Source organism: Phyllobates terribilis, unplaced genomic scaffold (genome assembly GCF_046119375.1).
Source record: "Phyllobates terribilis strain yellow unplaced genomic scaffold, ASM4611937v1 Scaffold_3__8_contigs__length_932513732, whole genome shotgun sequence".
NCBI classification, from domain to species: domain Eukaryota; kingdom Metazoa; phylum Chordata; class Amphibia; order Anura; family Dendrobatidae; genus Phyllobates; species Phyllobates terribilis.
In genome coordinates this window covers 861,962,250-861,983,536 of record NW_027362763.1, presented here as the reverse complement: position 1 = coordinate 861,983,536, position 21,287 = coordinate 861,962,250, and the positions used below count along the sequence as shown (strand labels likewise).

Here is a 21,287-nt window from a genome sequence, read left to right as displayed (position 1 = left end):
AGTGCGCCAGTTAAGTAAAACCCTGGCCACTGTCATGAGCAACCTGCAGCTACAGACGGAGCCTGAGCCGGCAGGAAGAATCCTGCTAGCCAACAGCCCTGAGGATGTCCCCTGGATGAGGAGAAGAAGGACAACGCCACCCCGTAGGAGGACAACACCACCCCGGAGGAGGAAAACGCCACCCCGTGGGAGGACCCACGACCAACGTCGCCCTCCAGAAGACTTCATCTGCTACTGCTGCCATAAAGCAGGCCACACCACGCGGAGCTGTCCTTTAAACGAGGAAACCCTGGGGCCGAGGGCCGACACCCAGGAGTAGACCAACCAGGCCCATCAAACTGGTACCGCCGGTTCGTGGGAGGAAGACCTTTCCTGTCCATTGTGCTGGATGGCATCGCGACACCTTCCCTGCTGGACACAGGATCTCAGGTAACCATCATGCCTGATGTCCTCAACAAAAGGTTCTGTTCCATAGACGAACTAAGCCCACCAGCTCCAAACCTTTCAGTGTATGCCTATAATGGCCTCCCCCTTAACCTAGTCGGGGTTAAGGATGTGGCAGTAAAGGTCGGAAGAGTGGAACTGAAGGACCAGGGATTAATTGTAGTAGAGACTAATCCTGATGATACAGACTTGTATATGGTACTTGGCACAAATATTGTTAGTAACTGTTTGGGAGAAGTGTTGTTCTTGCTCCAACAGATGGCTAACACCACCAGACCAGGGCAGAGGAGGGTGCTCCAGAAAGAGATCCGAGCCCTTATGTACCAGCAACAGGTAAAGCTATCAGGTGGTGAAATTGGTAATGTACGGGAGACAGACCCGATAACCATTGTGATTCCCCCAATGAGTGAGATGCTGATTTGGTGTAGAGCAGCAATAGGTCTCAAAGGATGGAGCTACCAGGCGGTAGTAGAGCCCCTTAGCTCGGAGCATAGACCTACACTCTTGACTGCCAGAGGGGTAGTGGATGTACGCAATGGGAGGGTGCCCGTACGCCTCCTAAACTGTGGAGAGGAAGAGGTTAGATTACCACGCTACGCCACTGTTGCTAAACTGTACGCAGTAGATAACAACTCCATACACACGGCGGAGTCCTTAACCCCACCAGATGAAGTGGAGGATAATGACCCGGGAACCCAGGTGGAGGATTGGTGTCAACAGCTCCATGTTGGGACAGACACCACTCCTGCCCATCAGAAACAGGGTGTACACCGGGTGGTTCAGGAATACGAGCAGGTATTCAGTAAACACCCACTTGACTTTGGGAGGATTAAGGGGGTACAACACCATATACCCACAGGTGACCATCCACCCATCAAAGAACGTTATAGGCCTATACCACCAGCACACTACTAGAAAGCAAAGGAGATGTTGCACGACATGAAGAAGGCAGGGGTAGTAAGGGATAGTTGTAGTCCCTGGGCAGCTCCCCTAGTTCTAGTCAGGAAAAAGGACGGAAGCATGAGAATGTGTGTAGATTACAGGCAAGTGAATCGCATTACACATAAAGATGCATACCCTTTACCACGTATAGAGGAATCCCTGGCTGCCTTAAAGTCTGCAAATTACTTCTCCACCCTTGACCTCACTAGTGGGTACTGGCAAGTAGCTGTTGCTGAGGAGGATCGGGAGAAGACGGCCTTCACCACCCCGATGGGACTCTGCGAGTTCAACAGTATGCCGTTTGAACTCTGCAACGCCCCCGGAACGTTCCAGAGATTGATGGAGTGCTGCCTGGGACACCGCAACTTCGAGACTGTACTACTATACCTGGATGACGTGATAGTGTACTCCAAAACGTATGAGGACCACTTGAAGCACCTGGCAGAGGTATTTGAATCACTGTCCCGGTACGGGATGAAGTTGAAGCCCTCCAAGTGCCACCTGCTCAAGCGAAAGGTGCAGTACCTGGGACACATCGTCAGCCCAGAAGGAGTAGCACTGGACCCGGAGAAGGTCACTGCCATCCAGAAATGGCCAGAGCCGAAGAGCCTCAAGAAGGTATGCCAGTTCCTGAGACTAGTTGGGTATTACCGGAGGTTTGTGAAAGACTACACCAAAAAGCGGCGCCTTTGCAAGATCTCCTGGTAGGACAGTCCGGGAGAGGCAGAAACCCCCCGTTCCAGTTGGGTAAGGAGCAAGCTGAATCCTTTAAGGTGATGAAGGAGATCCTGACCGGCAAAGAGATCCTAGCCTACCCTGACTACAGCCAACCGTTCCTGCTGTATACTGATGCCAGCAACGAGGGATTAGGAGCTGTGTTAAGTCAGAAGCAGAATGGCCGAGAGAAGGTGATCGCCTATGCAAGCAGGAAGCTCCGCCCGACCGAGAGGAACCCAGAGAACTATAGCAGCTTCAAGTTGGAGTTCCTGGCTCTGGTCTGGGCCATCACCGAGCGGTTCAAACACTACCTAGCCTCCAATAAGTTCACTGCCTACACGGATAACAACCCCTTGACTCATCTAGAAACAGCCAAGTTAGGAGCCATGGAACAACGATGGATGGCTCGGCTGTCTAACTACCAATTCACTATTAAGTACCGGGCAGGCGGCAAGAATGCCAACGCCGATGCCCTGTCCAGGAGGCATCACCAGTCGGACACTGAAGAAGAAGTGGATGACCTGGAGGAGATTGAGCTACCTGCCTTTCACTGTAATGGAATGGTCCACGAGCAAACGAGCCTCCAGGAGGCATCACGGTAGGACGTTAAAACCTTTGCCAAACCACAGCTGGAAGGAGACCCAGGACAGTGACCCGGTTGTCAGCCGTATTAAGGAACTGATAACCCAGGTAGGTTCCTCCCTGGAGAAGGACACGTCTCTACAAGCCAAGCAACTGTGGAATGAGAGAAGCCGGCTGTTCATCTATAGAGAGAAGCTGTGCCGAAGGTACGTCAACCCGAGGACCCATGAGATGGTATGGCAGATTGTAGTGCCCAAGACAGACATCCAGATGGTGTTGGAGGCCTACCACGATCAAGCGGGGTACTTTGGTTGGAAGAAGCTAGAAACCCTGCTGAAAGGTCGGTTTTATTGGGTGGGAATGCGCAGTTCCATAGAGAGATGGTGCCGGGATTGTGGACCCTGTAGCCTCAGAAGAAAAGACTACAGCAGCCAGAAGGCACCCCTGCAACCCATCAAGACAACTCGACCCTTGGAGATCGTGGCCCTGGATCATGTCAAGCTGTCACCCAGCAGGTCAGGATATTCCTATGCCCTGACCATGGTGGATCACTACTCCCGGTTCCTGGTGGTCGCCCCATCAAGGATCTGACGGCAGAAACGGCGGTGAAGACATTTCAGGCGTACTTCTGCAGGCCCCATCTATACCCGGAGCAGGTGCTGACAGATCAAGGCTCAGCCTTTGAGGCCGAATTGTTCAAAGAGTTCTGCCATCTGTACGGGTGTAAAAAGATCCGGACTACGCCGTACCACCCCCAAACCAACGGTCTCTGTGAAAAGATGAATAACATCATCATCGACCTGCTGAAGACCTTACCACTAGAGGAGAGAAATCAGTGGCCAGACCTACTACCTGACCTGGTAGATCTGTACAACCACATACCTGTGAGTTCCATCAATTGTACTCCAGCATATCTCATGCGAGCAAGACCTGGGAAGTTGCCCATGGACCTGGAGCTTGGTGTAGTAGAACCCGAAGCAGATATGTCCACTGAGCACTGGGACACGACCAGACAAGAGCAGTACAGAAGAGTGCAGGCCTGTGTCGAAGACAGTCTCACTCGGGTAAGGGACAAGCAGGAAGCCCACTACAATAAAAGTGCGCCCGCAGAACCCTTCACACCAGGAGAAATGGTGTTAAAAAGGAAAAGGAGAAACCACAAACTTGATGACCAGTGGGAGAGAGAACCCTACACTGTGTTAAACTCAAGGTTTGATAACAGGAAGACCTGTTTAATTACCAAGGACGGAGGAAGAACGACTGCAACGGTATCCAGGGACCATCTAAAGTTGTGTCCAGGTCTGCTAAAGCCCCAGAAGGAAGTGCCTCTCACCGTACCGGAGGAGCCTAAAGAAGCAGTAATACATACTGAATTAGGAGATTTCCCGGCAGATTGGCCTCAGCTAGGAGGAGCAGTAATAATACCTGTGATCACCTTCTACCAACAGCAAGAAGACCCTCCACAGCAAGAAGAACCTGTAGGTGCCCCAGAAGAGCCTGCTCAAGAAGGATCCCCGGTTGGAGCAGAGCAAGAAGGCCCAGCTAATGGTACACTTGCCAGTCCCGCAGAGAGGTCAAGGCAGTCTTGTAGCCCCTCTACACCTAGTACTGACAGAAGGGGAGGTAGTGCAAATACCAGTACCACACGCATCCCAGTACCACGTAGGTCGACACGTAGCACCAAAGGTCAGACCCCTGTCAGATACAGAGAATAGTGAAAGAAACTCTGACAGTATAAATAGTTGCCCCTGGGGTATGTTATTTGTGTGTAATTTTCGTGTATTTAATTATTGATATGTGTTTTTGCCTTGCTAATGGACAATTTAAGTGATATGGACACTTAACTTTGCATCTTGTTACCCTTGAGGGTACATAAAGAACTTTGTGGCTGAGGACTGTGTGCAGCCCAAAAACTGTATGCTGTAAATAATTGCACTCCCTGGAGTGCCCCTTTAGGTGACCTCAGAACAAAAACCTGTCTGGCGTGGCCGAAGTGAAGGTCCAACTCAGGATCGCCATGCCCTGCAGCCACCCCATTGCCTACGTTGAGGGTTTGCTTTGGACAGGTCCCTCAAGCTACCTTGTACTTTATCCGTGAGATGGACACCCTGTCAGGGGACCTCACCGGAACAGACTTAAATTCTGAGGTTGCTTATTGTATATATATGTATTATTTATAATGTTTTATTATGCAACGTTCAAGCAAAGTGCCTCCCATAAAGGGAAGAGTTATAATTGTTAACCTGTTTTGAAAATTGCTTCAGTCCGGGAGTACTGAGTTTTACTAGGGGGGAATGTGGCGCCCTGCTGCGCATTGGTGCCACAGAACCCAGAAGGGTGCACGGCTGGATTTCTCCACAAGAGGCCCTCACTACATTCATACACCTCCACCTTCCACCTCATACCAGCAGAGGGAGCCCTGATAGGGATATATACAGGGAAGGTGGAGCCAGGCAGTGCAGAACGGATTAGTGCTCAGAGCTGAGCAGTCAGACAGAGGGTGTCTGAGAGCGTGCCGACGCTCAGAGAGCGGTGAAGACGCAGCACGCCAACTGCCTTGAAGTGAAGGCTCCGAGCGTGGCCGATGGCGAGGAGAAAAGGAGAGTGAAACCAAGGGGGCAGAGGAGCTCAGTAAGCTTACCCCGTTATATTTACCGGACACCGGGTCCACGCCTACAGGGATCCATCACATCCAGTAAGAACAACCGGAATCACAGGAGGACTACAAGTCCCTGGCAAACCTGAAGCTAGACTCACAGGACCAGGAACCACGAAGGCCACGACGTCCAGGGAAAGTGGTTACCAACCAGAGGTCCTACTTCAGAGCAACAGGTTAAGTAAAAGCAGGACACATAAGCTAGGCCCAGTTGCAGGCTGGCCAGGAGCATACACAGAGACAGACACGGAACAGGAGGCCTTATACCCGCTCCCTGGGGAGAAGTCCAAAAGTGCAACCTTCACCTGGAGTGCCCTGGACCGTACCTAACAGCTGTACCAGTAAAAGGTAATGAAGCAAACCCCTGTCTCTGTCCGTTACTTCTGCTGCGCCATCGTTCACTCCCTGCACCACAACGCCCAGCACAACCTGCATCGTTCTATACTGCCCTGAGGCCCGCTCCGCCTGTGGGGAGCTGTACCATCTTTAACTGCCTTGACACCGGCCTCAGAGGACTGTTGCAGCACTGGTGACCTTCACCAGACACCACAGGTGGCATCACGAACTCTCTGAACTTTTACTAATAGTTGATACCCCTTTTGTGCACTGACCGCCCTGGGCCAGCCACCGTGATAACCCGGCGATCAGCCACAGGCCCCTAGGGGCGAGTCAGTCGCAAGGGGTACAAAGTCACACATCGTTTGAATTTGGCTTGGAGGAGGTCTGTGTTAAAGTCCCAATGAGTTTCAGACAGGTTTGTACTGAAAATCACATAACCAAATACAATGCCTAAGTTTCATCAACTGAGTGTATAGCTCAATGGTAAGTGTACTGGCTTCTAGACCTAGAGTTTTGAGTTCAAGTCCCAGCAGCATACAGTGAACTTTTCTTTTTTATTATTAACAAATGTCAAAGTCAGATGTCAAAGTCACTTCGTTGCCATGGTGAGTCGGTGTTGTCATGACGTATCACCAGGCACCAGCAAGTTACTTTGATCATGCGCAATGAATGATCAAAGTAACTTTTGTCTGCAGCACTGACAGGTTATAATGTATAGCAGTGATGCTGCACTGCTATACATTATAACTGCGATCAGACTGCAGAAAGTGAAAGTCCCATATTAGGACTAAGTAAAAAAGTGTAAAAATTTTTTTAAAAAAAGTTGTAAAAATATTTAAAAAAAAAAAAAAAAATTAAAGAAAGAAAAAAAAAAATATATATATATACGGTATATATTGTGGTTAAGCGACTTGCGGCTGTATACGGAGGTAGACACAGAACACTGTCTCTTTAAATTTTCGGGTTCGTTTATTAAGCGTCATAAACTAACTTGGAGCCCATAAAGTAAACACAGCCCATTCGGCATAAAGGAAAAACAAAAATACAAATATGCAGCACAGTCCGTATATCGGACGGGGTCCGGCCACTCAGGGTAAATCACCCGTGGTTCAGCACAACACCTGCAAGCTCCACTCTGGAGCAGGTTTTCTTCAGACACTGACCAACTCCTGAGTCAAAAGGCTGGCTCTTTATAGCCCCAAACCACGCCCTGGAGAGGAGATAGGGTGGATGGCGTCCCTCCCAGCACTTAGCCATCCACCTGTAAAGCATGCCCTTGTAAACCTGGCTATTAACCCTCTCTGCACCTAATGTGCAGGAGAAACTTCCATGTTTCACATCACTGAAGCCAATAGTCTCAGTGAAATATATCTCCCCTACAGTATGCTGCCAGTGACTTTGTCACTATATGTATGGTGCAATTTCTCCTGTTACCCTTAGGAAAAAATTTGAACATTTTATTTTTACGGCTCAATGTTATAAACTTCTGTGAAACACAAGTCATGTGTGCACTAGACTCAGTGATGTACACTTGTATGTTACATAAAAGTATTCCTGAAGCACAAATTGCTATATAATGACTATAGAAAAAAAATGTCAGAACAAGCATTGCATCGCAGCTTATGAATTAGGGCCTACAAGGCCAAAATTAGAGGGGTTATTTGGGACTAATTCATTTTTTTCTTATGGGCCTAAGAACTTACAGGTAAGTAGCTGCTAATTACTTGCCTAAAGTGCCTGACACCGATCTCTGCCTGCTCAGAGCGGTCACAGACTGCTCCTGCCAGCAATTATGCGACTTCTGGTGGTCAAAACGACAGAGCCGTTACTTCTCTTCCACTCTGTTTTGTTGATGGGGCGTGACTGCCAATGTCATGTTGATTGACAGCCAGCTTCCCACTGCATAACTGCAAGGAGCCAGCTGTCAATCAGCATGACATTGGCAATCATGCCCCGTCGACAGTGCAGAGGAATGTCACGATTCCTCCACTCATGTGATGAGTGGCAGCTCAGCTGTCCAATCTGGGGCTGGGGCTTGCTAAGCTGTCAGTATAGTGATAGACAGCTCAGCCGTCCAAACTGAGTCTAGGGCGTGCTGAGCTGTAAGTGTTGTAACAGTCCAGTCGCCCAATCAGGACCGGGACGTGCTGGATTTCCTACAGGCATCTCCTGTTCTTAGTTATTCCCTGGTTGTTTAGCTGGCTTTCTGCCTCTGATTCCTGCCTGTTATAGCCTTAGCTCAGTAGTGTGTTGTTTGCCTTGTTCTTCAGTGTTCTGTCTCTGATCTATTGATGCCTGACTTTGGACCTTGCCTCTGACCATCCGTTTGCCTAGCTCCTTTGTCTTGATCCACTACCTTCCTGAAATTCTGACCTCAGACTGTGACCTAACTACGCTTTTTCCTTACCCCTTTTGTTGAGGACGAGCCTTCTTGGCATCTGACCCTTGATCTCTTGACTACACAGCCTCATGGCTTGTTTGTGAGTCGTGAATAGCGTCACAAGGAAGAGCTGCTCTGTTGACGTGAAGCAGCAGATGGCCGGCAGGAATGGTCTGTGATCTCTCTGAGCCGCTGCTGGGCAGAATAGGTTGGTAGTTAGCAACTATGTGCCTGTCAGTTCTTAGCCCCATGAGGAAAAAATAAAATAGTCCTGGATAACCCCTATAAGCTAGTGGTTTTAAATTTGCACCTGATCCCTCTGCAAATATTCCCTTAAATAATAACACTTGTAACTGAATTCTTCGAAACTTACACACGATCATATGGTGGTCCAGATTCTTTAGTAATGTCAAATTTAGGTGGTGGCTTTTTATTTTGTGCACAGAATTCCATTAGCGATCCTTTGTAGTTCTCCTCCATTACCATGGTGGAAGTATGAGAAGGCTGTAAAAAGAAAACAATTGACAATCAGTATAAAATAAGAGCAGAATGAGCAGCAAAATTCTTCAAACCACCATGTCTAAGGCCGGTTTCACACGTCCATATATTTCTGGTACCGGAAAAAACAGTACCAGAGATATCCATGTCCCGTGTGTCTGTGTGTGTCACACGTGTGTCAACCGTGTGCCACACAGGGTCATACGGACCGCCACCTGGGAATCAGCGCTGCAGTTAGTGCTGTTCCCAAGCTCCGGGTGCTGAACGCTGCCCTCATCATGGTTCCCTGCCAGCGCTGTGATCAGCACCAGCAGGGACAATGATGAGGATAGTAGTAGTCTTCTCCCGCTGTGTCCACCTGTAAAAATAAGAATAAAATAATAAAATCCTTATATACCTGTCCTAAGTATCCCCCGCTGTAATCCTCCGACCGATGACTCCGGGGAGAATGAACAGGCTGGAGCAGCTCCGGAGCTGCGCTCAGTGAGTGACAGGACACCACTCCTGAGCTCAGCTCCGGGCCCCGTTCACTGGATGTGCTCATTTTCCCTGGCTTCTCTGCTGATCGGTTGCATAGATTACAGTGGGGGACACTTAGGTGAGTATATGGATTTTTTATTTTATTCTTATTTTTACAGGTGGACACTGCAGGAGTAGACTACTACTACCCTCATCATGGTTCCTGCTGGTGCTGATCGCAGTGCCGGCAGGGAACCATGATGAGGGCAATGTTCAGCACCCGGTGCTTGGGAACAGCGCTAATTGTACACTGATTCCCAGGCGCCGGTCTGTGTCACACTGATGACACACAGATGCCATCACTGTGGGACATTTTGCGGCCCATGCAGCGGTTAAAAAACTGACATGTCAGCGTGTGGAGCACACGGTCCGTGGAAACACACTGACATGTGCACAGACCCATTCATTCGAATGGGTCTGCGTGTGTCAGTGTCTCCGGTACGTGTGGAAACTGTCACCACACGTACAGGACACCTGGACATGTGAAAGAGCCCTTACAATGTGCATAAGGGGGTTCTCTTACTTCTAAACCTATCATCTATGCACAGGTCACTTTTTTGAATTGATTAGTGCTGAAGCACAGGCACTGCAGCTTCTTCGAAAGGAGATAGCAGAATACAACGTTTCACTCATAGACTTTGGGTGGTGATAAAGTGCACATGCTTGACCTCAGCTTCATTCAAACAGGGGACACGATAATTCCGTTCTCATGATTAGTGGGGGTAGCATGTATCAGGGATATCCAGGGGCGGTAGGTATCAGGCACTAGCTGTATGATCACAGCCAGGTATGTTGAACTGTGAAACGCTGCAGCGTTTTAGACAAAAACACACTCTAAAAGTCGCTGGGGACCGAGCTGCACTGTACACTAAGTCAGAGAGGCGGGTCCCTGTTGACTTCTCCCCGCCCACTGCACAGGATTGACAGGCATCTCCCTACGTGCACATATAGACAGAGACCTGTCAATCCAGGGCAGCATGTGGGGAGAAGCCGCAAGGGACCTGACTGTCTGGTCCTGGGTGGCTTTTAAAGTATGTTCTTCTCTGAAACGCTGACCAAACAATCCCTTTAAGCTCTCGTGCTTCTGGGGGGAGAAAAAAAATATTTGTGTTTTAATGCAAAAGTATATTAAAAAAAGATAGCATGCAGTAAAAAGACAAAATTCAGTAATTAGGCCAATATAATTGGGACTGGGCAACAAAGCAATCTCCAAGGCTTTCCACAAACCCTCTTTTTTTGTATACATTCTGCATTTCAACCATGTATTGTTGTTAAATATTAATTACAGATATTCATTTTATTCTTAGTTCTGAATTCTGTACCATACATTGCATAAGGTTGCATCAGCCATTGTGCTATGGTTTCTAGATGACATGCGCTATTTGTGTATTTTTAGTTCAGTGCCATATGCAGATGCTATATGACCGGCCTATATAATCTCATGTTAGAGACAGGGGGGGCTCTTGCCATTTCACAAGACACAGGACGAGAATCTATGTGTGAAGAAAACAGCTGCTGATGTAGGCCCAAGGAGACACGTCCTTTACCCGGACACATGGTGTCATCCTGACACACGTGCTGGACACAGACAGACGCAATCTACCATCCAGGATCCCAGGGAAAGATGGGTGACTCTCGACAATTAAGCTAATTATGGACAAATGGAGAATCACTCTAACTATTTAACTATTTTATGTAACTTCTGCAATCATTCGTTTTAATGGACAATTCAAGAATAAATCGATACTTTTTTATAAAAATATCATGATATCGATACTTTGATCGATTGGATCTGATAAGAAGTCCTCGATAGAAAAATTATACGGTAATAAGTATTTTTTTACAATTGTCCATATGTGCACGATCATTAAACAGAATATTGTGCAATGTGAATGAAGGAAGGAAAAGCTCTGAAAACTCACTTGATTTCCAACAGCTTGCAAAGCTTTTTTGGATGCTTGGTTCTCTGCTAATTTCTTACTTTTACCTTCAGCTTCTCCAACCATTTCGCCATCAATAGAAACTTGACAAACAAAACTCGAAAAGAAAAAGAGATATGTTTTTATAAAACCCGACATCAAGACATATCTTTACACAGGCTGTGCAGTGATTTCCCAACATAAGTGACAAATGGATTTCTCTGATGTATGCCACTGTATAGCCATGCAGGAGTATATGTCGCACATGAGCTACCATGATTAATAAGGAGAACAACAAACTTTTTCTTTTGATCCCCCCTCAGAATGTCAACCTTTTGTGCCCAGTGCAGGTGTGAAGTCAATTCTAGTGCACTGATTCCTATTAACTAACCTGTGCTATAGTAGAAAACACTCAACCATCTGTGTTCATAAGAGAATCTGTGCACATAAAATGGGTGTTCTAAAAGGGGAAATGCGAGCATGTAACATAATAAGAATGTAACAGAAATATCAAGGCATAACAGCGTTTTTAAAAATAATGCCCAGTGAAAAGTGAAGGTGGCACGGGCGGATAATATTGCATAAAATTATATAATTAAGACCCTATTATTGAGGCTTACATACAGAAGAGAGCCAAATAAAGAAAAAAAAACACAACCCATTGCTGGGTCTTGTATTATGCCACATATGTAATATTACAGTGCCTTGAAAAAAATATTCATATCCCATGAACTTTTCAACATTTTTTCACATTACACCCACAAACTTAAATGTATTTTACTGGAATTTTATATGATATACCAACACAAAGTAGCAAGTATTTGTCAAGTGTAAAGGAAATATTCATGGTTTTCTAAATATTTTAAAAATATAAATCTGAAAATTGTGATGTGCATTTGTATTCGGCCCCCCTGAGTCAATACTTTGTAGGACCACCCTTGGCTGCTATTATTACTGCAAGTCTTTTGGGGTATGTCTCTAACAGCTTTGCACATGTAGAGGCTGAAATTTTTGCTCATTCTTCTTTGCAAACTAGCTCTAGTTCAGTGAGATCGGATGAAGGCGTCAGTAAGCAGCAATTTTCAAGTCTTGCCACAGATTCCAAATGGTATTTAGGTGTGGACTGTGATTGTGCCATTTACACACATGAATATGCTTTGATCTAAACCATTCCATTGTAGTTCTGGTAGTAGTTTTAGGATCACTGCCCTGCTGGAAGGTGTACCTACGTCTCCCCAGTCTCAAGTCTTTTGCAGCTTCTAACAGGTTTTCCTCCAGGATTCCCCTGTATTTAGCTCCATCCATCTTCCCATCAACTCTGACCAGCTTCCCTGTTCCTACTGACGAAAAGCATCCCCAAAGCATAATGATACCACCACCATGTTTGATGGTGGGGATGGTGTTTTCAGGGTGATGTGCAGTGTTAGTTTTTTTCCACACATAGCGTTTTGCATTTAGCCCAAAAAGTTCTACTTTGATCTCATCTGACCAGAGCACCTTCTTCCACGTGCTAGCTGTGACCCCTACATAGCTTTTTGCAAACTACAAATAGGACTTCTTATAGCTTGTTTTCAAAAATGGCTTTCTTCTTGCCACTCTTCCATAAATGCCTGTTTTGTGACGTATATGGCGTATATATAATAGTTGTCCAGTGGACAGATTCTCCCAACTAAGCTGTGGATTTCTACAGCTCCTCCAGAGTGACCATGGGCCTCTTGGCTGCTTCTCCAATAAGTGCTCTACTTGCTTGGGATGTCAGTTTAGGTGGACAACCATGTCATAGTAGCAGGGGCATAACGATCATGGTCGCAAGGGGTAAAAAGTCACACATCATTTGAATTTGGCTTGGAGGAGGTCTGTGTTAAAGTCCCAATGAGTTTCAGACAGGTTTGTACTGAAAATCACATAACCAAATACAATGCCTAAGTTTCATCAACTGAGTGTATAGCTCAATGATAAGTGTACTGGCTTCTAGACCTAGAGTTTTGAGTTCAAGTTCCAGCAGCATACAGTGAACTTTTCTTTTTTATTATTATCAGATGTCAAATTCACTTCGTTGCCATGGTGAGCCGGTGTTGTCATGATGACATCCGTGTCACCAGGCACCAGCAAGTTACTTTGATCATGCGCAATGAATGATCAAAGTAACTTTTGTCTGCAGCACTGACAGGTTATAATGTATAGCAGTGATGCTGCACTGCTATACATTATAACTGTGATCAGACTGCAGAAAATGAAAGTCCCATAGTGGGACTAAGTAAAAAAGTGTAAAAAAAAAAAAAAATGTAAAAAAATTGTAAAAATATTTAAAAAATAAAAAATAAATTAAATAAAAATAAATAAATAAATAAATAAAAAAAAATATATATATATATGTATATATATACATATACGGTATATATTGTGGTTAAGCGACTTGCTTGGCTGTATACGAAGGTAGACACAGAACACTGTCTCTTTAAAATTTCGGGTTAGTTTATTAAGCGTCATAAACTGACCTGGAGTCCATAAAGTAAACACAGTCCATTCGGCATAAAGGAAAAACAAAAATACAAATATGCAGCACAGTCCATATATCGGACGGGGTCCGGCCACTAAGGGTAAATCACATGTGGTTCAGCACAACACCTGCAAGCTCCACTCTGGAGCAGGTTTTCTCCAGACACTGACCAACTCCTGAGTCAAAAGGCTGGCTCTTTATAGCCCCAAACCACGCCCTGGAGAGGAGATAGGGTGGATGGCGTCCCTCCCAGCACTTAGCCATCCACCTGTAAAGCATGCCCTTGTAAACCTGGCTATTAACCCTCTCTGCACCTAATGTGTAGGAGAAACTTCCATGTTTCACATCACTGAAGCCAAGAGTCTCAGTGAAACATATCTCCCCTACAGAATGCTGCCACTATATATGGTGCACTTTCTCCCGTTACCCTTAGGAAAATGCAAAATTGGAGGCTGAAAAACATTTTTGTAGGAAAAATTTGAACATTTTATTTTTACGGCTCAATGTTATAAACTTCTGTGAAACACAAGTCATGTGTGCACTAGACTCAGTGATGTACACTTGTATGTTACATAAAAGTATTCCTGAAGGACAAATTGCTATATAATGGCTATAGAAGAAAAATGTCAGAACACACGTTGCATCGCAGCTTATGTATTAGGGCCTACAAGGCCAAAATTAGAGGGGTTATTCGGAACTAATTCATTTTTCTCTTATGGGCCTAAGAACTTACAGGTAAGTAACTGCTAATTACTTGCCTAAAGTGCCCGACACCGATCTCTGCCTGCTCAGAGCGGTCACGGACTGCTCCTGCCAGCAATTATGCGAATTCTGGTGGTCACGTCGACAGAGCCATTACTTCTCTTCCACTCTGTTTTGTTGATGGGGCGTGACTGCCAATGTCATGTTGATTGACAGCCAGCTTCCCACTGCATAACTGCAAGGAGCCAGCTGTCAGTCAATCATGTCCCGTCGACAGAGCAGAGGAATGTCACGATTCCTCCACTCATGTGGTGAGTGGCAGATCAGCTGTCCAATCTGGGGCTGGGGCTTGCTAAGCTGTCAGTATAGTGATAGACAGCTCAGCCGTCCAAACTGAGTCTAGGGCGTGCTGAGCTGTAAGTGTTGTGAGTAACAATCCAGTCGCCCAATCAGGACTAGGGCGTGCTGGGTTGCCTACAGGCGTCTCCTATTCTTAGTTATTCCCTGGCTGTTTAGCTGGCTTTCTGCCTCTGATTCCTGCCTGTTGTAGCCTTAGCTCAGTAGTGTATGTTTGCCTTGTTCTTCAGTGTTCTGTCTCTGATCTATTGATGCCTGACCTTGGACCTTGCCTCTGACCATCTGTTTGCCTAGCTCCTTTGTCTTGATCCACTACCTTCCTGAAGTTCTGACCTCAGACTGTGACCTAGCTATGCTTTTGCCTTACCCCTTTTGTTGAGGACGAGCCTTCTTGGTATCTGACCCTTGATCTCTTGACTACACAGCCTCATGGCTTGTTTGTGAGTCGTGAATAGCGTCACAAGGAAGAGCGGCTCTGTTTACGTGAAGCCGCAGATTGCCGGCAGGAGTGGTCTGTGATCGCTGAGCCGCTGCTGGGCAGAATAGGTTGGTAGTTTGCAACTATCTGCCAGTGGTTTTAAATTTGTAGCTGATCCCTCTACAAATATTCCCTTAATTAATAACACTTGTAACTGAATTCTTACAAACTTACACACGATCATGTGGTGGTCCAGTTTCTTTAGTAATGTCAAACTTAGGTGGTGGCTTTTTATTTTGTGCACAGAAGTTCATTAGCGATCCTTTGTAGTTCTCCATTGCCATGGTGGACGTATGAGAAGGCTGTAAAAAGAAAACAATTGACAATCAGTATAAAATAAGAGCAGAATGAGCAGCAAAATTCTTCAAACCACCATGTCTAATGCCGATTTCACATGTCCATATATTTATGGTACCAGAAAAAACGGTACCGGAGATATCCATGTCCCGTGTGTCCGTGTGTGTCACACGTGTGTCAACCGTGTGCCACACAGGGTCACACTGACCGCCGCCTGGGAATCAGTGTACAGTTAGCTCTGTTCCCAAGCACCGGGTGCTGAACGCTGCCCTCATCATGGTTCATTGCCGGCACTGCGTTCAGCACCAGCAGGGACAATGATGAGGGTAGTAGTAGTCTTCTCCCACTGTGCCCACCTGTAAAAATAAGAATAAAATAATAAAATCCTTATACACCTGTCCTAAGTGTTGGCCTGTTGGCTCCCCCCCCCACACTGGATTGACAGGCATCCCCCTACGTGCGCATATAGACAGAGACCTGTCAATCCAGGGCAGCATGTGGGGAGAAGCCACAAAGGACCTGACTGTCTGACCTAGTCTTCTGTGTGGCCTGGTCCTGGGTAGCTTTTAAAGTATGTTCTTCTCTGAAACGCTGTAGTGTTTCAGAGTCCAACATGCCTCCCTTAGATCATACAACCACTGCCTGGTACATGCTTCCCTTGGATCTTCTGGTTCACTATAGCTATTTTAATTTAGAGCCATTTGTACCATGCACATTGATTTGAAAAACGTGGAGTGGCCAGGATTTAGACTCATTTGTGGATGTGACTTGTTTTCTCACTTTAGTAGGTAGGTGGAGTTAAAATTAAAGAAATATGCCAAAGGCTGGCTCTAGCAAAACTGACTTAAAAAGAACTGCAGATGATAAATATATCCAATGGATGATAAATTACTAGTAATGTGATTTGGTGACGTGAGGGGGAGGCAGAAGCTGGAGGAGAGGGGGTAAGTGACCTGTGTCTAGTTTTTATGTAGTTACCTGTGATTTCCATCCAGTAATAGGGGTGACTGATAAACTGGGACAGAATGAGGATAAAGAGTTAGCTTGTGACGAGTAGGGAAAAGGTGGGAGTGAAACCAAGAAAATTGCAATGGTCGTAATAGAAAAGCATTCCATGTTACTTGGGTAGCTTTCATTAGTGCACCACTCCGCCAATGCCAATTAGTTACATCTGAGGGTAGGTCTGCTCCTCTTATAGCAGCCTATGCCATCCGAAAATGTGCTATAACAGTGCCAGCCTGCCACAGTGTACTATTACTATACCAATCCACATCAGCCACAGTACTATTAACTGTGCTAGTCACAATACCCATAACAAATATACCGTATATATTCATATTTTTTAGCAAAGTAGAAATACTCCACCTATAATTTTTGGAATTATTAGCCAAGGAGGAATAAATCACTTGTGTTAACACAGGCAGATATGCTAGTGACCTGAAACACTAAGAGTCATGGAGCACAGTGCAGGGTGTATATAGGACAGGGGGGCCAGGCTGAGGGTCTTCACGGGGAGGGGTTTCTTCTTACGTTTTGTTATTCCGATTCTTATACTATGCCCAAAGCATGAGATCTCTGTGTGGGAGATTCACCAGTTTGACACCCACAAATCATATATTAAAGGAATAAGTACTAGATTTGCATTGATTGTACAAATATTTTTTCACCCTTGACATTTACGGGCTAGCTACCTCTGGGCACATGAGTGATTTAGTGAAGTGAGGGGCAGGCGGTAGCTGGAGGAGTAGGTAAGTGACCTGTGTCTATTTGGGGACCCTGTTTTGAATGTTGTATGGCAGGAAAAACTATTATTTAACCTTCTCTCACAAGAATGCCTGTGTAATACGGCAATGACTAACATTTGTGCGCTGCATTACGGACGGTTTACACAATATCTGGACATGTTGTATTGTTTTATATGGAAATAATATGACCATTACTGGCCCCAGTCAGGTCTCACCTGTCTCCGGTGCTCTCCGCAGACGCTCTACACAGGACAGTGTACAAGAGACAGGGATTTTAAGGAAAGGGAGGCCACATCCCCTTGCACCCTTTCCTTGCCAGTATGTAAGAGTGAATCAGCATTCAGCGAGTATGGTGTTCAGCACTCTAGGAGTTAATTCTGAGTGTGACACCCATACATTGGGCGGTATTAGGATGAAGCCAGCCTCACCGTCATCTGTTCAGTGACTTCTCCCTTACAAGCAGGATTCAGTTTCGTTTCTCTTACGCAGGATATAGAAAGAGCTAGAAGCAGATAATGAGTTTCAGTGAATAACAGAAATGGGCAGGAATCAAAGAGCGACATTCTGATATGTGGAAGAGCGATCCAAGCCAGACTGGTGCGAGCTTAGTCTTGTCAGCGATTAGTCAATGATTCTTGAAATGCAGATGCTGCAGCACCTCATGAATGGCAGGACTGCTTCACTGCCGATCAGGATTGTCCAGGAAGTTCCGGGACAGTCAGGAAAAATAGGGGACTTTTTTCCAGCGTCCTTTTCTGTCATTTATTTTTTCTTGGTGGTGGCAAAGAACAGGACATTGTGATTGTAATTACCGGTAACAAATAAAGTAGCACTCTGTAACGCTAAGTATGCAAACATGGAATATGAAATTTGAATTGCATTACTGCTCTAGAATATAGAAATAACTGAGAAATCTTAGCGCATTAATTGGCCAATTCATGTGTACCTGGTTGCCACGGTAAGACGTTTCTCATTACCAGGAACCTACCTAATGTGAATCCTCTCTTAGCAGAAAGTTATTATTATTTTATTATTATGTATTTATATAGCGCCATTGAATCCATGGTGCTGTACATAAGAAGGGGTTACATATACAGATATCACTTACAGTAACAAACTAACAATGATAGACTAGTACAGAGGGAAGAGGACGCTGCCCTTGCGGGCTTACATCCTACAGGAACGGGGAAGGAGACAGTAGGTTGGGGGGTTGCAGTAGCTCCGGTGTTGAGGTGTCAGCAAGCAAGGTCATGGCAGGCTGAAAGCTTGTTTGAAGAGATGGGTTTTCAGGTTCCGTCTGAAGGATTCAAATGTGGCGGATAATCGGACGTGTTGAGACACAGAATTCATAGGATGGGGGGATATTCGGGAGAAATCTTGGAAGCGATTGGGTGAGGAACGAATAAGTGTGGAGGAGAGAAGGAGGTCTTGGGAGGACCGGAGATTATGTAAGGGAATGTATCGGGAGATTAGTTCACAGATGTACGGAGGAGAAAGGTTATGGATGGCTTTGTAGGTCCGTGTTAGTAGTTTGAACTGGATACGCTGGGCAATTGGGAGCCAGTGAAGGGATTTGCAAAGGGGAATAGCAGAGGAGTTAGTTATTTAGTTATATACGGAGATGGCTACTATTAGTAAGCATCTGTACACACCTATTTTCTGTTTTGGAAGTGACGGTCAGTTTTTTTTTTATATTTGTGTACATAGACTTTCTGGCTTAGCACTCAACCCTGGGCCTCAGGCAGTTTTAATTACAGCAGGATCTTCCCATACACATGCAGACATTAGTCTCTAAGTGAGGATTCACATTAGGTAGGTTCCTGGTAACGAGAAACACCTTACCATAGCTACCAGGTACACATGAGTTGGCCAATTTATGCGCAAAGATTTCTCATTTATTTCTATTTTCTAGAGCGGTAATGCAATTCAAATTTCATATTCCATGTTTGCATACTTAGCGTTGCAGAATGCTACTTTATTTGTTAGTTATATATGGAGATGGCTACTCTTAGTAATCACCTGTACACACCTATTTTCTGTTTTGTAAGTGATTGTCAGTTTTTTTATAATTGTCATTGTACTTATCATAAATCTACAGATCACAATAAATGATGGTATTGTGTTCACATCAGTATATTAAATTATAGACATATATAACTTGTAATATTTATCAGTCACTAAGGTTTTCAAATTCTTGGTTGTTCTTGATTTTAGGATTATTTGTATAAAAGAAAAGAAATTACAAGTTGGCAGCGCTGTTGTTTCTGCAATTTAAAATCTCCAATCACAGTATAAATATGATTAATTTCAATGGCCTTATCAATGAAGCGTTGTGATAGTTTGCCTTCCAGTTAAGGGTCTAGCTCATTACAAAGTGTTCAGGGGCACATACCGAAATCATCGGTCCCATCTCACTCCCTGCTGAGAACCCAGCCAAATATATTATACAATTATTTACATTATAGGGCTATTCCCTTCTTTTACATTTATGGCATATTCACACGAAACATCATATATGTACAGTGGTGCTCAAAGTTTACATACCCCGGCAGAATTTTTGCTTTCTTGGCCTTGTTTCAGAGAATATGAATGATAACAAAAAACTTTTTCTCCACTCATGGTTATTGGTTGGGTGAAGCCATTTATTGTCAAACTACTGTGTTTTCTCTTTTTAAATGTTCACGAAATCCTGCTGAGAGCAATTCCAGAAGGAGCGGCGGCCATCTTGTGGACCTTGCCGGCGGCGCTGTGACTGAGTGCCCTCTGAGGTATTCTACAACGGGCTGTCTCCCTTCATGGAACTCGGGCTGTGGCTGGCTTCTCGGGGAGTGCTGTGGTTTAAGCAGAGGATGGGCTCCATGGCCTCCCTTTATATATTTCTTTATAAAGAAATAAAAGAAGCACAGCAGCCATCTTAAGGCCTTGGGGTAGGGTGAATACACTGAGGCATTGAGACCTAATTTTCTTTACATTTTTGCTGTTATACAATTGGCAAAGGAGACTGGAATATTTAATTTCATCTTCTGGAAGTTATCTAAAGTAATCTGGTAGTTCTTTTAATATGTGGAGCTGGTTAATAACTTTGTAAAGGAAGTTTTGACGCACATCTCAGTGATGACACCAGGTGGCAGTGTTGTCTAACTAATAGAGACTTTCCAGAGACTCCAATCTACTGAATATTACATTGCCTGGTAATACTGCACAATTTACCATCAGAATATAAAGCATTTACATTCCTAAAATATACCCTACTTATAATGCATGTTAATTGTTAATATGAGTCGGGGGGAAGAAAGAATTCCAATGTTGCTGATAAGCTAAAGGATTTTGCTAGAGGGGATCCTCCAGAAACCTCAGCACGGAAGGGAAAAGTATTCTCAACGGCCAAAATACCAGACCAACGTAAGGGCCATGTGTCTGAGGATGAGAAGGGTGGGAGACAGGAAGAAATGAATTTAAAACAAGTCGCTGACCAACTTTTACAAGCTATATCTACTTGCAAAGCCTCTTTAACAGGGAAAATCGAGGAGTTTCACTCGCATGTGGGTGTGCTCCGGCAGGACATGCCGGCCATGAGAAATCGTGTTTCTAAGGCTGAGTCCAGAGTATCGGACTTGGAGGATAAAATACCCCCTATGACAGCAAAATTGACCAAAGTTGCTGGGTCTATAAATGCCTGGCGCCAAAAAGCTGACAACCTGAAAAATCAGATGTGTAGAAATAACATATGTCTAACATAGATCTACCAGAGCGCACAGAGGGGCAACAACCCAAAATCTTTTTGGAAAATTGGCTAAAATCTACCTTACAGTATTTGCAGTGGAAAGGGCTCATAGAGTCCCGGCAAATCCCCATCCTCCAGGCGCCCCTCCTAGACCATTTCTGGCTGGGTTATTTAATTGCAAGGACAGAGATACTACCTTATGAATGGCCAGGCAAAAAAGGACCCCTTAAGCATTACAACGCCACAATCTTTATGTTTCCAGCTTTTTCCGTGGCAAAAGCAGAGAGCTCAATATATAGACGTAAAAAAGAAACTTAAAGACAGAGGCATTACCTACTCGATGACCTAGCCTGCCCGTCTCAGAATTGCCTTTGAAAACTCCACCATATTCTTTACCACCCGGAGGAGGCATTGGAATGGCTTCAACTACACCCAGAGTCGGGAAGAGGATGCCTAGCTTTCTTTATACCGCCCTTCTTACATTGAAT

At 45.2% G+C, this 21,287-nt stretch overlaps 1 protein-coding gene across 4 annotated transcripts in view; it reads right to left on the bottom strand.

The window, feature by feature from the left end:
- The window catches only part of LOC141257723 (interferon-induced, double-stranded RNA-activated protein kinase-like), a 153,963-nt gene extending 136,518 nt beyond the window's left edge, over nt 1-17,445 (bottom strand). For all 4 annotated transcript variants that reach the window (XM_073672617.1, XM_073672618.1, XM_073672619.1 and 1 more), the window contains exons 1-4: nt 17,291-17,445; nt 15,208-15,335; nt 11,000-11,114; nt 8,434-8,564 (exon numbers count right to left, since the gene is read on the bottom strand). In XM_073672617.1, coding sequence (XP_073528718.1) covers nt 8,434-8,564; nt 11,000-11,114; nt 15,208-15,317 — 356 coding nt within the window. In that variant the 5' untranslated portion in view covers nt 15,318-15,335; nt 17,291-17,445. The remainder of the gene's footprint in view (nt 1-8,433; nt 8,565-10,999; nt 11,115-15,207; nt 15,336-17,290) is intronic.
- Between the last annotated feature and the right edge of the window lie 3,842 nt (nt 17,446-21,287).